Below are 12,638 nucleotides of genomic sequence, written 5' to 3' on the forward strand. Positions count from 1 at the left end.
GTCTTTTTGAAGCAGTTGCTCTGGTTTTATATGATCCACTACTTATCTTAAGGTATGTGGGTTGTTTAATCATTTTGATTACATATTTCACTCTGTACAGTTGCTTTTATTTACAGTAGTTTGAAATTAGCAGATACATAAAACATCTAAATAAAGACTAGTTTAATTCAGCTTGCCTAAACAAATCATCGGTTGAGCTGGTCTTGATGCTGTCCATTGTTTACTATACAGTTAGTTGAATGGAAGCATTTAACACTGTATATATTTTCATATAAAGTCACCACCAAAACTGCAGTCATGTTTTTAGACTGTTGGGTTGATGATTTTGCCAAGCATTAGTATGGCATTTGAGTTCCCCTCTACAACAGCAAAGAAGAACGGCCGGTTGAAAGTGACTTTGTGAGGAGCTCTTCCATTATCAGTTATGTTCTGAACCTCAGATCCGCCCTCTGTCATCTCAAACACCACCTTGTTGAGGACCTGTGAGATATAAACAGGTACACAGCATACAGATTACTGGTGTCATTCCTTTTTTGACCACGTAAATTACAAAAAAAAATAAATTAATTAAAGTTACAGGTCAGAACTGGTTAAAATCAGATCCTGATGGTCTTTTTATTTTTACTTTTTACCTCACAATTCTTAAAGAAACTCAAAAATTTTTCAGTTTCTTTTTTTTTATATTATATATTTCACCCAGTTGACAATTCTGATATTTTCTTGTGTTTGCAGTTGTGAGGATAAAAAATGAGAATCTGAATTGTAGAATAATTTTTTAAAAATCTGAATTGAGCATACAGTGCTCAGCATAATAGAGTACAGCCTATTTTAAGAATGAATAGTTTTATCTATTTTTCAGTAAATATAGGCAATGTATTTTGGTGCATTTAAACAAAACAGATTTATTAAACAGATATATTTATTAAAAATATTATTTTAGTCACCAAACATATTAAGAAATTGAAATAATACAATTAAATTCAAGCAAAATATTGCAAAATTACAACCTACAAAATTTGAACTAAATTTTATTTATATATATATATATATATATATATATATATATATATATATATATATATATATATATATATACTGTATGTAAATATATATATATATATACTGTATGTAAATATATATATACTGTATGTAAATATATATATATATATATATAAATATATATATATATATATATATATATATATATATATATATAAATATAAATATATATATATATATATATATATATATATATATATATATATATATATATATATATATATATATATATATATATATATTGCTTCTCTTGAAATTTACTCTTTAAAATTTTTATGCAATATTTTTCTATAAAATATACATTTGGGTGTACTAGTTTTTGGACTGTTATTGAAAGTTATTTTATAAGCTGACTAATCTAATGTATATGCACAAATATAATACTGTATAGCTTCCTATTAAAACTATGTTCCTAAACTTAAAAAAATCGGAGAAGAAAATTGAGAATTACAAAATGTAAAATACAAAATCTGAAAAAAATTTGAGAATTACAAAAACGTAAACTCCAAAATCTGAGAAGGAAGAATTCAAAATTGTGAAATAATCTTAGAATTGAGAATTTTTTTTTCAACAATTTCAATTAAAAAAGAAAGTCAGAATCCTGAGATGTAAACATTCTAAAAATAAAAGTTTGAGTCTAAACTGAAATATCTACACTCAGAATCCATAGAAAAAATTGCAATTACCTTTTATAATTTTTAATTTGTGGTGGGTCTTCCATATATATTTAATTGGGTATAAAACTTTTGCTCTGAGCCGAATGTTACCTTATCAACAGTGAAGTTCTCCTTGCTGCTCATTCTTCTGAAACTGGCATCAGAGCCCATGAGGTATTTCTCCACCGCCATTTCTGATAGCACTGATCTCAGATCAGTCACAGCAGTCAAGGAGAATTTGGGCAAAGAAAGTTGCAGATATCTGCCAAGAGATACGACACAAAAAATGTAAGCAAATTTGTGATCTTATTTACCAGCACCATTTTCTCAGATCAAAAATGTTCTCACTTTTCCTTGAGGTGCCGAAGCCATGTAGGAATGACTGTGAGGAGCGGTTTCTCGATGTCCTGTAGACTGGCTCCCTCATGAGGCAGCACCAGCAGCATGAACGTCCTCTTACTGAGACCCAGCCTGACTATTGAGCACTTTCTGCCAGCATCATCCAGGTATTTGTAGTCTCCAGTGTGCATCATGAAGGGCACTTGAACACTGGAGTTCTCTTGAGTCCAGAACTCCTGGTCACTGGTTGCTTCAGGCTGAAATGCAGTTTTCCAGTTACCTGGAATAGGGTGTATTAAAATGGCACTTTCAAAAACACAGCCTACTTTTATCATTTATATGTAGGCAAAAAGTAAGAGTAAAACAAAATATACACAGTGGATAAAATTAGTATTGAACACATCATGATTTTTCCTGGTAAAATTATTTCTAAAAGAGCTGTTGACATAAAGTTGTACCAGATTTTAGTAAAAACATAAACATAAATCCAAACAGTGATAAAACTAAACAAAAAAAAAGCCAAAAAAATAACATTGTGTAATAACAATTGAATTACACAAGGAGAAGGTACTGAACCACTGAAATGCATTTAATACTTTGTATAAAGGTTTGTTAGTAATGCCAGCATGTCGTGTATAGAGAATGGAGCCGCATGCATTGCTCAGTCAATAGTAGACTTCAATAAGGCCTAAAAATCTTGACTGTTTTGTGGGTCTCTTCTATGAACTCTGACCTTTAGTTCAGATTTTCTGTTAAATTCAGGTCAGGTGATTGGCTGGGCCATTCTAGCAGTTTTCTTTTCTTTTCTGAAGCCAGTAGACCCTTTTCACATTTTTGGATTTCTGAGTAGCGAAATTTTATTTATTTTTATTTAGTTTATTTAAATAACTAAATATTTTTAAACAATATTTATCTTATTTGCTCAAATAATAAAAGAAAAACTCCACGATGGTGATATCAAGACTGTCATTCATTCATTCATTCATTTTCTTTTCGGCTTAGTCCCTTTTTTAATCTGGGGTCGCCACAGCGGAATGAACCGCCAACTTATCCAGCATATGTTTTACGCAACGGATGCCCTTCCAGCCGCAACCCATCACTGGGAAACTCATACACACTCATTAGCACCCATACATACACTATGGACAATTTAGCCTTCCCAATTCACCTGTACCGCATGTCTTTGGGGGAAACCGGAGCACCTGGAGGAAACCCACGCAAACGCAGGGAGAACATGCAAACACAGAAACGCCAACTGACCCAGCCAAGGCTTGAACCAGCGACCTTCTTGCTGTGAGGCGACAGCACTACCTACTGCGCCACTGCGTTGCCTATCAAGACTTTCAGAAAAAGAAAAAAAAAGTGTGTGAGAATGATGACTGCAGCCAGAGGAGAGAATAATGTCAAATGTACTGTCCTGGCCCATAGATGCTTTATTACAAATGCTTCGCACAAGCGGTATTTTGTCTATTTGTAATTTGAAGCAAAGATGATAAACTACATACATAAATACATATAAATGTTCAGATGTTTTGAAAAAAATCTAAATATTAAAGACTTAAGAATGATTTAAGATGCTGATAACTGTTAAACGCGTCATAACAGGCTTCTGAAAAAGGTCCATTGAGAGCTTCTCTGGCTGTATTCGGGACTGTATTTCTTGCTGAAATGCCCATGCTGGCATCATTTGGTAATGTAGGTGTTAGGACTGAAGCAGCTAATATTCATTTACACTGACATGGGACAACAGTGCTTTCTAACTACTGAGAGATTTCAGCTGCTGTCTGGGCTTTCCATGCCTTTTTTACACCTTCTTTTCTTCATGTGTTCAATACTTTTCTTGTGTTGTTTCATTTTATACACTTAATTTCTAAACTAGTTTTGTTTTAATTGTATGTATATGGATTACATTGGTCAACACAACAGCATCTTTTCTGTGAAATATGGTGATGTGTTCAATACTTATTATATCTGCTGTATTTTAGAATAGCCTCAATGAGACTTTTATCTTTTTTGTGAAACAGAAATACAGAAATATAATATTTAATATTATTAGTACCTCCATGAGAATATTTCCTATTAATTTTTTTAAATGCCTCTATTACTCTACATAATATACATTCTATTCTCTACATTATTAGATTTTTATTGCATATAAGAACAAAACTGGTTTATAATACTAATTAATATTACACTTTTTATAATGGAAATGTTGAGCTACACGGTGGCACAGTGGGTAGCATGATCGCCTCACAGCAAGAAAGTCGCTGCTTCGAGCCTCTGCATTTCTGTGTGGAGTTTGCATGTTCTTCCCGTGTTCACATGGGTTTCCTCCAGGTGCTTCGGTTTCCCCCACAAGTCCAAAGACATGCGGTATAGGTGAATTGGGGAAGCTAAATTGGCCATAGTGTATGTGTCTGATTGAGTGTGTATGGGTGTTTCCCAGTGATGGGTTGCAGCTGGAAGGGCATCCGCTGTCTAAAACATATGCTGGATAAGTTGGCGGTTCATTCCGTTGTGGTGACCCCAGATTAATAAAGAGACTAAACCTAAAAGAAAATTAATATTGGAAATGTATTTTATTTATAATTTATTTCAGAAGTTCCTACATGAGCATATTTACTATATTTTGTTTTGTTTTGTTATTCTATGAGTGCCTACATAAAGCTGTTGTGTGTAACCAAAAAGAAAAGTTTTTATTTTCCATGTCACCAAAATAGGTGATTCTTTTGGCTTATTATTTGTGTACTGTATGTGCATTGAGTTAATTTGGGCCATTTTAGTCATCGAGTTGTTCATATAACCTTACAAAAAATAGAAAATAAAAAATTACTTTTGTCCCAGTGACATGTAAATATTAAAATAAAAAAGGAAACACCGATTAAATTGATCACATTGGTTATCAAGTCTGATTGACTTTGATAGCTGTTTCTAAATGAACAACAAATCCACTCACCTCTGAAATGCACTGAACTAGCAAACAGAAGGTCAGTCTTCGGAGTAACACCCTTAAACATGCTTTTCACTTTGCTGTCAGAGGTTTTCTGGATGAAGTTGTTGACCTCCACCTCTGCATCCCTCGCCTGAGAGAAATCCACCGCTCGGACAAAAGAATCATCCGAGAAATCTTGAGTCCCGCGCAGAAACTCTTTGGAAAGATCTGCATCGCTGTTAACGAAAGTCCACACGAGGGTCCTAAGCTCCTTTCGGGACTCGTCCACGTGCGCACTGATGGCCTGAAGCGTGCGCAAAACTGTGTGTCCGTCAATGAAATACGCGCAATCTGTCTGTTCAGACTCCAGATTGAGTCCCAACAGCTGCTGGTAGGAAATGGCCGTTTTTTTGGAAGCTCCCAAATAGAGAGTCACCAATGCACCGAATGCGTTTAACGGGGAGAGAAGTGTGTTGGTGTGTTTCTGTGTGCGACTGAGCGTCTGGTACATGCGCAAACCCAGCGAGTTCTGGAGCTCTGCCAGCACGGCGGTGCGCTGGGTGAGGTTCTTTAGGCTCTCTGTGGCGCTGTCCGGCCGCGGGTCTGGATCTGTGCCGCCTGGAAGAGGAGTGAGAGGATGGACGGTCTCCAGTGGCTTGTGCTCTTCACTCTGAATCACCTCACAGCTGATGTTTTCAGAGCTGAAGAGATTGAATGGATGGACGTACACTCGATTGGTTCTTGCCATTGCAAAGCAGGAGAGAAATATAAGAGACAAGAACATCTTCATCTTGTCGGGGAATCTGCGAGACTCCTGTTGGATAATGAATAATGATGAATAGCAGAATTATAAGAAACTTAAAATGCAAAAAAAGGAAGAAAACAAAAAATAAAAACCTTAATGTGCATTTGAAAGCCAAAAGAGGGCAGTCTATAGCTGATCCATTTTTGTTTTTCCACCCCCGTTTTTCACAGAATTAATTGACCAGTGCCTTAGGCTTCTGAGGTCTCTGTACGAACCTATTTAAGTCAATAACCCTCAAACAAAAACACGTGATTCCGATAGAAAAGAGTGTGTAGTGAGCACATTCCAGTTTTTACTGTAGTGCAAAGCTTTCTTGGATAAACATTCAGTAAACACAATATAACCCTAATAAATAGTTTATATGAAAAATTTAAGAGTGCTTTATTTTTTTCTGCTGAAAAATCTCTTGACACTGTAGCAACAGAAATAATGATAAATAAAATAACTAATTAAACTTATTTTAAAGTTATTTATTCATAATATAAAATAAGATGTAAAAATCGTATAAATATTATACAAATAATTAACAAATTATTATAATTATTAATAAACTTATAAAAGTTTAAAACTATATCAAATGATAACTTAAAATACATTAAAATATAATTCAAAATATCAATAACAAAAATGTATTCAACTGATTCATTTATTAAACTTTATAGTCAAAATTGACAATAAAGACATTTGTGTTGCTGAATATTTTTATTTAAAAAAAAATGCATTTTTGTAACCTTGTTCCCTTAAATTATTCTGACAATCTAAGTGTAAGGATAAAACAATATAAAACAACACACTGCTTTCAAAATTAATAGTACAGGGTTCGCACTCTAAACTAAATGTATTTAAATGAGGTATTTATTTAACTCATTACCTTCAACACCTTCAAATTAGTAGAATTAACTTTCAGTCAATTTTGAGTTAACTACACTCATTTCATTTGATAAACTTGACTTTTGTGTTTACAGATTAGCCTATAAACTATATAAAACTATAACAATATGCAAAACATGTGAAAAATGTAAAATGTAAACATGTAAAAAAGGAATAGTATAGAAACAGTGCAGAAAAATTAAACATTTTAAAATAAAAATGAACATTTAAAATGACAAATAACTGACTTTTTTCCCTATAAATATTATATAAATTATAGAAAATTGATAAAGAAATTATTTATATATTATTTAATAAATAATATTTATTTATTACAATTCCCCAACTTTCAATGTCTGGAATAGACCATTTCAAATTCAAGGGTATTTCAAACGTTCCATAACTTGTGGGAACCCTAACAATAAGAAAAAATACAAACATTTTTATTTAACTGTAAGTATAATCAGTGCTAAAAACGACAGTCACAGAGGAAAACTTGATGCGGTAATATATGTGGATCAATTAGCTCTCTGAAACAAAATTTAACTCAGCCAAAAGGCTTATCAGTATCATTAAACTGTCACCCTTAACATGTAGATAATCGGTCATAAAGTGTGAAAGAAGATAAAAAGACAGAGCTCCAGTTTACCTTCAGATGCTTTGCTGATTCTAGAGCTGGACTGTGGTGGACTGAGGGTCTGGACTGTATTTAAATAGCATATATTGGATGATGCTCTTTGTGGTTACACATTAACATGGTATTGGGACATTCAGATTTCCTCAGTGTTGTTCAACTTCAAACTGGCTTCTGTGTGTTGATAAACAGTTCCGTCAGAGGAGAACACGACCCCGCACTACCATGTTTACGTACAGCATGATGTCAGGCTGGTCGGTGGAAAGAAAGAACAAGATGATAAACAGGAAACCGCATGAGTCATAACCTATATGAAAACTGACCAAAGAGTCTCCTTGTACATTTAACAATTTATTATTGTTACTATTGTTTTATGTATTTTTAGGAACTCATACTGAGAAGTGTACAGTTCTCTGCAGTGTGAGTTATTACTTACCAAATCTATTCTAGTTTAAAACTATTTTACACCATGTATTTATGTTAAAATAAACCTTTTATGATGTTTAAGTATTTTACATACATGTGGATTAATTAATTTTATTTAAAAACAACAACAACAACAACAACAAAAAACAAACATTTTCTTAGGGTTTTATAAAATGACAAAAATGACTACTATTTTGAAATTTCCCACAACACTTCTTTTCTGGTTCTCAGATCTTACTGGCTGAGAGCCTTTTCCAGTTCACTAGAGCTTGGCAAATACTGCTCTTCATTCTTGTTCCTTCAGCTTAGTCCCTTATTTATCAGGGATTGCCACAATGGAATGAACCACCAGCTATTCCGGCATATGTTTTACGCAGTGTATACCCTACCAGTCACAACACAGTACTGGGAAACATGTATACACTCTCACATTCACACTCATACACTGGCCAATTTTTGTTTTACCCAATTCACCTATAGCGCATGTCTTTAAACTGTTGGGGCAACCAGAGCACCTAGAGGAAACCCACGCGAACACGAGAATATGCAACCTCCACAACCATATGAACCGCCAACTTATCCAGCATTTATTTTACGCTGTGGATGCCCTTCCAGCTGCAACCCATCTCTGGTAAACCAATTTGGACATATTTAATGATAATATTTTGGTCTCAGTCAATTGTAATTCACCCAGAGCAAACAGATTTGACTGATGACAACATTTAATTTTATTCATTTTTTTTTAAATTAAATGCTTTATCCAAATGCAGCCATTGACCTTCTGACTGATTTGGTTAGCATCTTTATATTGTGGTTTGTTAAATATTGTTTAAGTGATATTATTTTGGTATAAAAAGTCATAAGTATTTTGTATGGCAAAATGGTTTGTGATTGTAAGTGGCGATTGATAGTTCATGTTACAATATTCTGCCTTCAGATGGCAACAGAGAAACTTTTATGAGTCAGTCCTAAAGAATTTTATTCTGAAATGGAACAAAAGCAGTGTTGTCATAGAAATTCCCTTAAAGGGCACCTGTGATGCAAAACCAACTTTTGGAAGCTCTTTTAACGGAACTGTGTGTAGGTAAAATCTCCACTGTCATACTGGAGTGATATAAACCCAAGTTTCTTTTTTAAAATTTAAAATAGGATCCAAATCCCCGTGATTTTCAGGCCCAACATGGAGTGCGGTTTCCCGTCCACCAAATTGATTGACAGAAATATATTAACATGTCCACAGATCAGGATTTGCAAAGAAACTGAGATTAAAGATCTGTTTCAACTCTCTGTGATCAGCTGCACCTCAAGAATATGTTTTACAAGTTAAAAAATGGTTTTAAAACTATTTAAAGAGAATACTAAAATCACTATGTAATCCATAACCACAACAAATACATCAAATAAGCTTACTTGGCATTTTGATTCTAAAATAAATAACTGCTTCATTCATTTCATTGCTGTCTTTGTCACTGACTGCTGTTTATGTGATGTAGCCGGAAAAACAGCAACACATGTGAACGGCATAATAAATGATCAGATGGGTATTTTGAGTTGAAACTTTACAGACACATTCTGGAGACACCAAAGACTATTTACATCTTGTAACAGGGGTAAAATAGGAGTCTTTTAACTATTGATAGGATACATCACTTTTTGCAGTGGACTTTCAAAACAAAGATTTAATAAGATTGGATTGGTCTAAAGAATTTGACTTGAAGAATTAACAAAAACAAAGGAAGTCACACACTTTTTGTTGATTTCTGTCTTTTTCAGATATATTTGTTGTTTTTCAGATATTTACCAATTTTATATATATATATATATATATATATATATATATATATATATATATATATATATATATATATATATATATATATATATATAATAAAAAAATATATACTATTTTTTCAACACATTTATAAGTTTAGTAAATAATTTTAACAATTTTTTTTGGAATTTGCCATGGGTACACAATCTTTTTCTAGTTATTACTATAAGTATTCACCTTAAAGTGCAATTTAAAGCTTAACTAGGTTAGTAATTTGTTAATTAGTTTTTGGAGGGGGTGAACTACTAGTACATGTTGTTGTTGTTTTCTATCTAAAAGTCCACACTGCCGCCCACAGGGATGACTCAGAGCTGCATCTTAGAGCTGCTGCCGTGACCTCAGTCTTCCACCGGATAAAACTCTTTGTAGATCAGTATCTTTTTGATGGACGTGTTTCCGTTTCTGGCTCATTTACTGATGTAACGCACGGATAATTTGAAGAAGAACGACATGCAGAACTTCTTATGAGAGAGAGAGAGAAAGCAATAGTAGACTTCGTGTTTGTAAAATAAGTTTTTAAAACTTGTGTTAAACAGGTGAACAGTTACCCATTACTGCCGACAAGGCGGGTAAAGCTCGTCTGCTATGACAGAATTTTGAGTCAGATTTTATCTTGACGGCACATTTGAACGATTCGAATTTAGCGAATTATTTCAAGAAATAAAAATACAAACATCCAAGTAGAATGGCAGAGGCAGACAGCTTTTTATACCTAAAGACATTTCCACAGGTGTTTCCTGTCTTTCGAGTTCGTTCTTTAAGTGACACTTCGGCTTTTAGGTCCAGAATATTGACCAGACTGCGCTCAGCCTGCTCAGGTAGGATGATATTTATTATTTACTTGCACTCTTAAAACTCTTAGATTCTTTATCAGAAAGAACGCTTGATGTCCATGCATCATTCCATTTCCTTAAAGTTCTTCATGATTGAAAAGGGTTATTTCGATTTTAAAAATGTGAATATGATAACCTATGAAATGTTACTTTAAGAACTTCACTAAAATGTTCTTTGGGGAACCAAAAATGGTTCTTATTACTGCAAAAAAATATTTTGAAATCCTTATTTTAAGACATGATTATATGTTTTTATTATTATTATTATTATTATTATTATTATTACTATTATTATTTACATTGTGCTTTTAATTTGTGTTGTTTTGTATCAAGTACGCAGCATGTGATTGCAAATGACAAAAATAAGTGTCCCACAAAATAAATCTAATGGAATTTTGTTGATGGTGATGGTGCAAAATTACATCCGGCCTAAATATTGTCCGAGCATTGACCAAAGCAGAATATTGAAAAGTCTTTATTCTTCATTAGTCTTTTGTTGTATGTTTGGTGGCTAAACATTGAAAATCGACATTCTTGTAAAGCATAGCACATGCCATCGGAAAATGTGCTCTGTGATTGTTTTCTTTTTTTGTCACACTATGCAGATGACAACCTTTTTCTAAACTGACTGTAATTAGTAAACACGTTCAGAGAAAGTCTGGTTTAAATGTCATCACCCACACTATTCTGTAACCTTTTAGCGAATGTAAACCAGCAGTCTGACACTTCTTCTCCAGTGTTTCAAAATAAAAACGTGCCTCATATGGAAGGAAAATGTGTCTGATGGTGATGCATATTGAACACTAATTGTTTTCTATGCACACTTCTCAACTTGCAGCTAATTCAGTCTTGTTAAAGAGACATAATGCTGTATAAAATGTCTTGTAAGAGGCACGTCTTTGGTTATTTTGAGCTGAGTGATATTTGTTGAAATGACAGTTTGAAACCACTTCCTGGCAGGTGACCTTTCTGTTAACCATGCTCAGACTTTCTTGTTTGATCAATGTTCTAGATTTAAATTGTGTCGTTTATTGTTTTATTGTGCAGTGAACCTTGTATGTGACCTGCAGATTCACAGAAATACAGTTAAAAATTAAATGTCCTCTCAGAGTTCTGTTTATATGTTGAATGAATACAGTTAAAGTACCTCATTTGTCTGGGAACAGTTAAAGTTATTTTGTCGACACTGGTTTTGAATGCCAAATGCAATTTTAGAGCATTTGTTGCATGATTACAGATCAACCCTTTGGTTTAAAATAATAAAAATTTGGGTTATGGTGACTTAAGGAGATATACCCCAAAATGAATTTTAATCACTATTTACTCACCCTCAATTGGTTCCAAACCTTAGAGTTTCTTTCTTCTGTTGAACACAAAAGAAGATATTTTAAAGAAGAAAACTGGAAACTTGTAATCATTGACTTATTGACCATAGTAGGAAATACAAGTGCTATAGAAGCTATACAAGTCAATGGTTGCAAGTTTCCAGCTTTGTTCGAAATGTCTTCTTTTGTATTCAAACTGGTTTGAGATAAGTGAAGGGTTAGTAAATAATAACAAGTTTTCAGTTGTGAGTGAAGCATCCTTTTAAGATGAAATACTGCAACACACATTTTCTCATTCATCTGTTTGTTATAATATTTTGGCCTTTAAAAGGCTTTTTTCAGTTTAATACAAGGAAAGCATCCAGAAAACACTAACAATTGCACTGAGCTATACACTTACCGGCCACATTATGAGGTACACCTTACTAGTACCGATTTGGATCCCCTTTTGCCTTCAGAACTGCCTTAATCCTTTGTGGCATAGATTTAACGAACTGGAAATATTCCTCAGAGATTTTGGTACATATTGAGATAATATAATCACAGAGTTGCTGCAGATTTGTCAGCTGCACATTCATGATGCAAATCTCCCGTTCCACCACATCCCAAAGGTGCTCTAGTGGATTAAGATCTGGTGACTGTGGAGGCCATTTGAGTACAGTGAACTCATTGTCATGTTCAAGAAACCTGTCTGAGATGATTCACGTTTTATGGCATGGCGCGTTATCATGCAGGTAGACTGTGCCAATGACAAAATGCTCAATTGGTACTACTGAGCTCAAAGTGTGCCAAGAAAATATCCCCCACACCATTACACCACCACCAGCCTGAACCACTGATACAAGGCAGGAAGGATCCATGCTTTCATGTTGTTGATGCCAAATTCTGACCCTATGCAGAATGTTGCAGCAGAAATCGAGACTCGTCA

General features: G+C 33.8%; 1 protein-coding gene across 1 annotated transcript; it reads right to left on the reverse strand.

The window, feature by feature from the left end:
* Positions 1-85: 85 nt before the first annotated feature.
* Positions 86-7,405, reverse strand: agt (angiotensinogen). Its single transcript, XM_056471204.1, has 5 exons — positions 7,311-7,405; positions 5,011-5,800; positions 2,064-2,334; positions 1,827-1,977; positions 86-480 (listed from the first exon to the last, which is right to left on the reverse strand). Exons 2-5 carry the CDS (start codon positions 5,774-5,776, stop codon positions 304-306), a joined length of 1,365 nt encoding a protein of 454 aa, XP_056327179.1. The 5' UTR covers positions 5,777-5,800; positions 7,311-7,405; the 3' UTR covers positions 86-303.
* Between the last annotated feature and the right edge of the window lie 5,233 nt (positions 7,406-12,638).

The sequence above is a fragment of the Danio aesculapii genome, chromosome 13, assembly GCF_903798145.1.
Source record: "Danio aesculapii chromosome 13, fDanAes4.1, whole genome shotgun sequence".
In the NCBI taxonomy this organism is placed as follows: domain Eukaryota; kingdom Metazoa; phylum Chordata; class Actinopteri; order Cypriniformes; family Danionidae; genus Danio; species Danio aesculapii.

Excerpts from the sequence above, each read along its gene's own strand:
- agt (XM_056471204.1), bottom strand. The coding sequence starts at position 5,776 with ATGAAGATGTTCTTGTCTCTTATATTTCTCTCCTGCTTTGCAATGGCA. Across the intron at positions 2,335-5,010 it reads TAGTTCAGTGCATTTCAGAG|GTAACTGGAAAACTGCATTT; the intron begins GTGAGTGGATTT and ends ACCCTATTCCAG. Across the intron at positions 1,978-2,063 it reads CTTCGGCACCTCAAGGAAAA|ATATCTGCAACTTTCTTTGC; the intron begins GTGAGAACATTT and ends ATCTCTTGGCAG.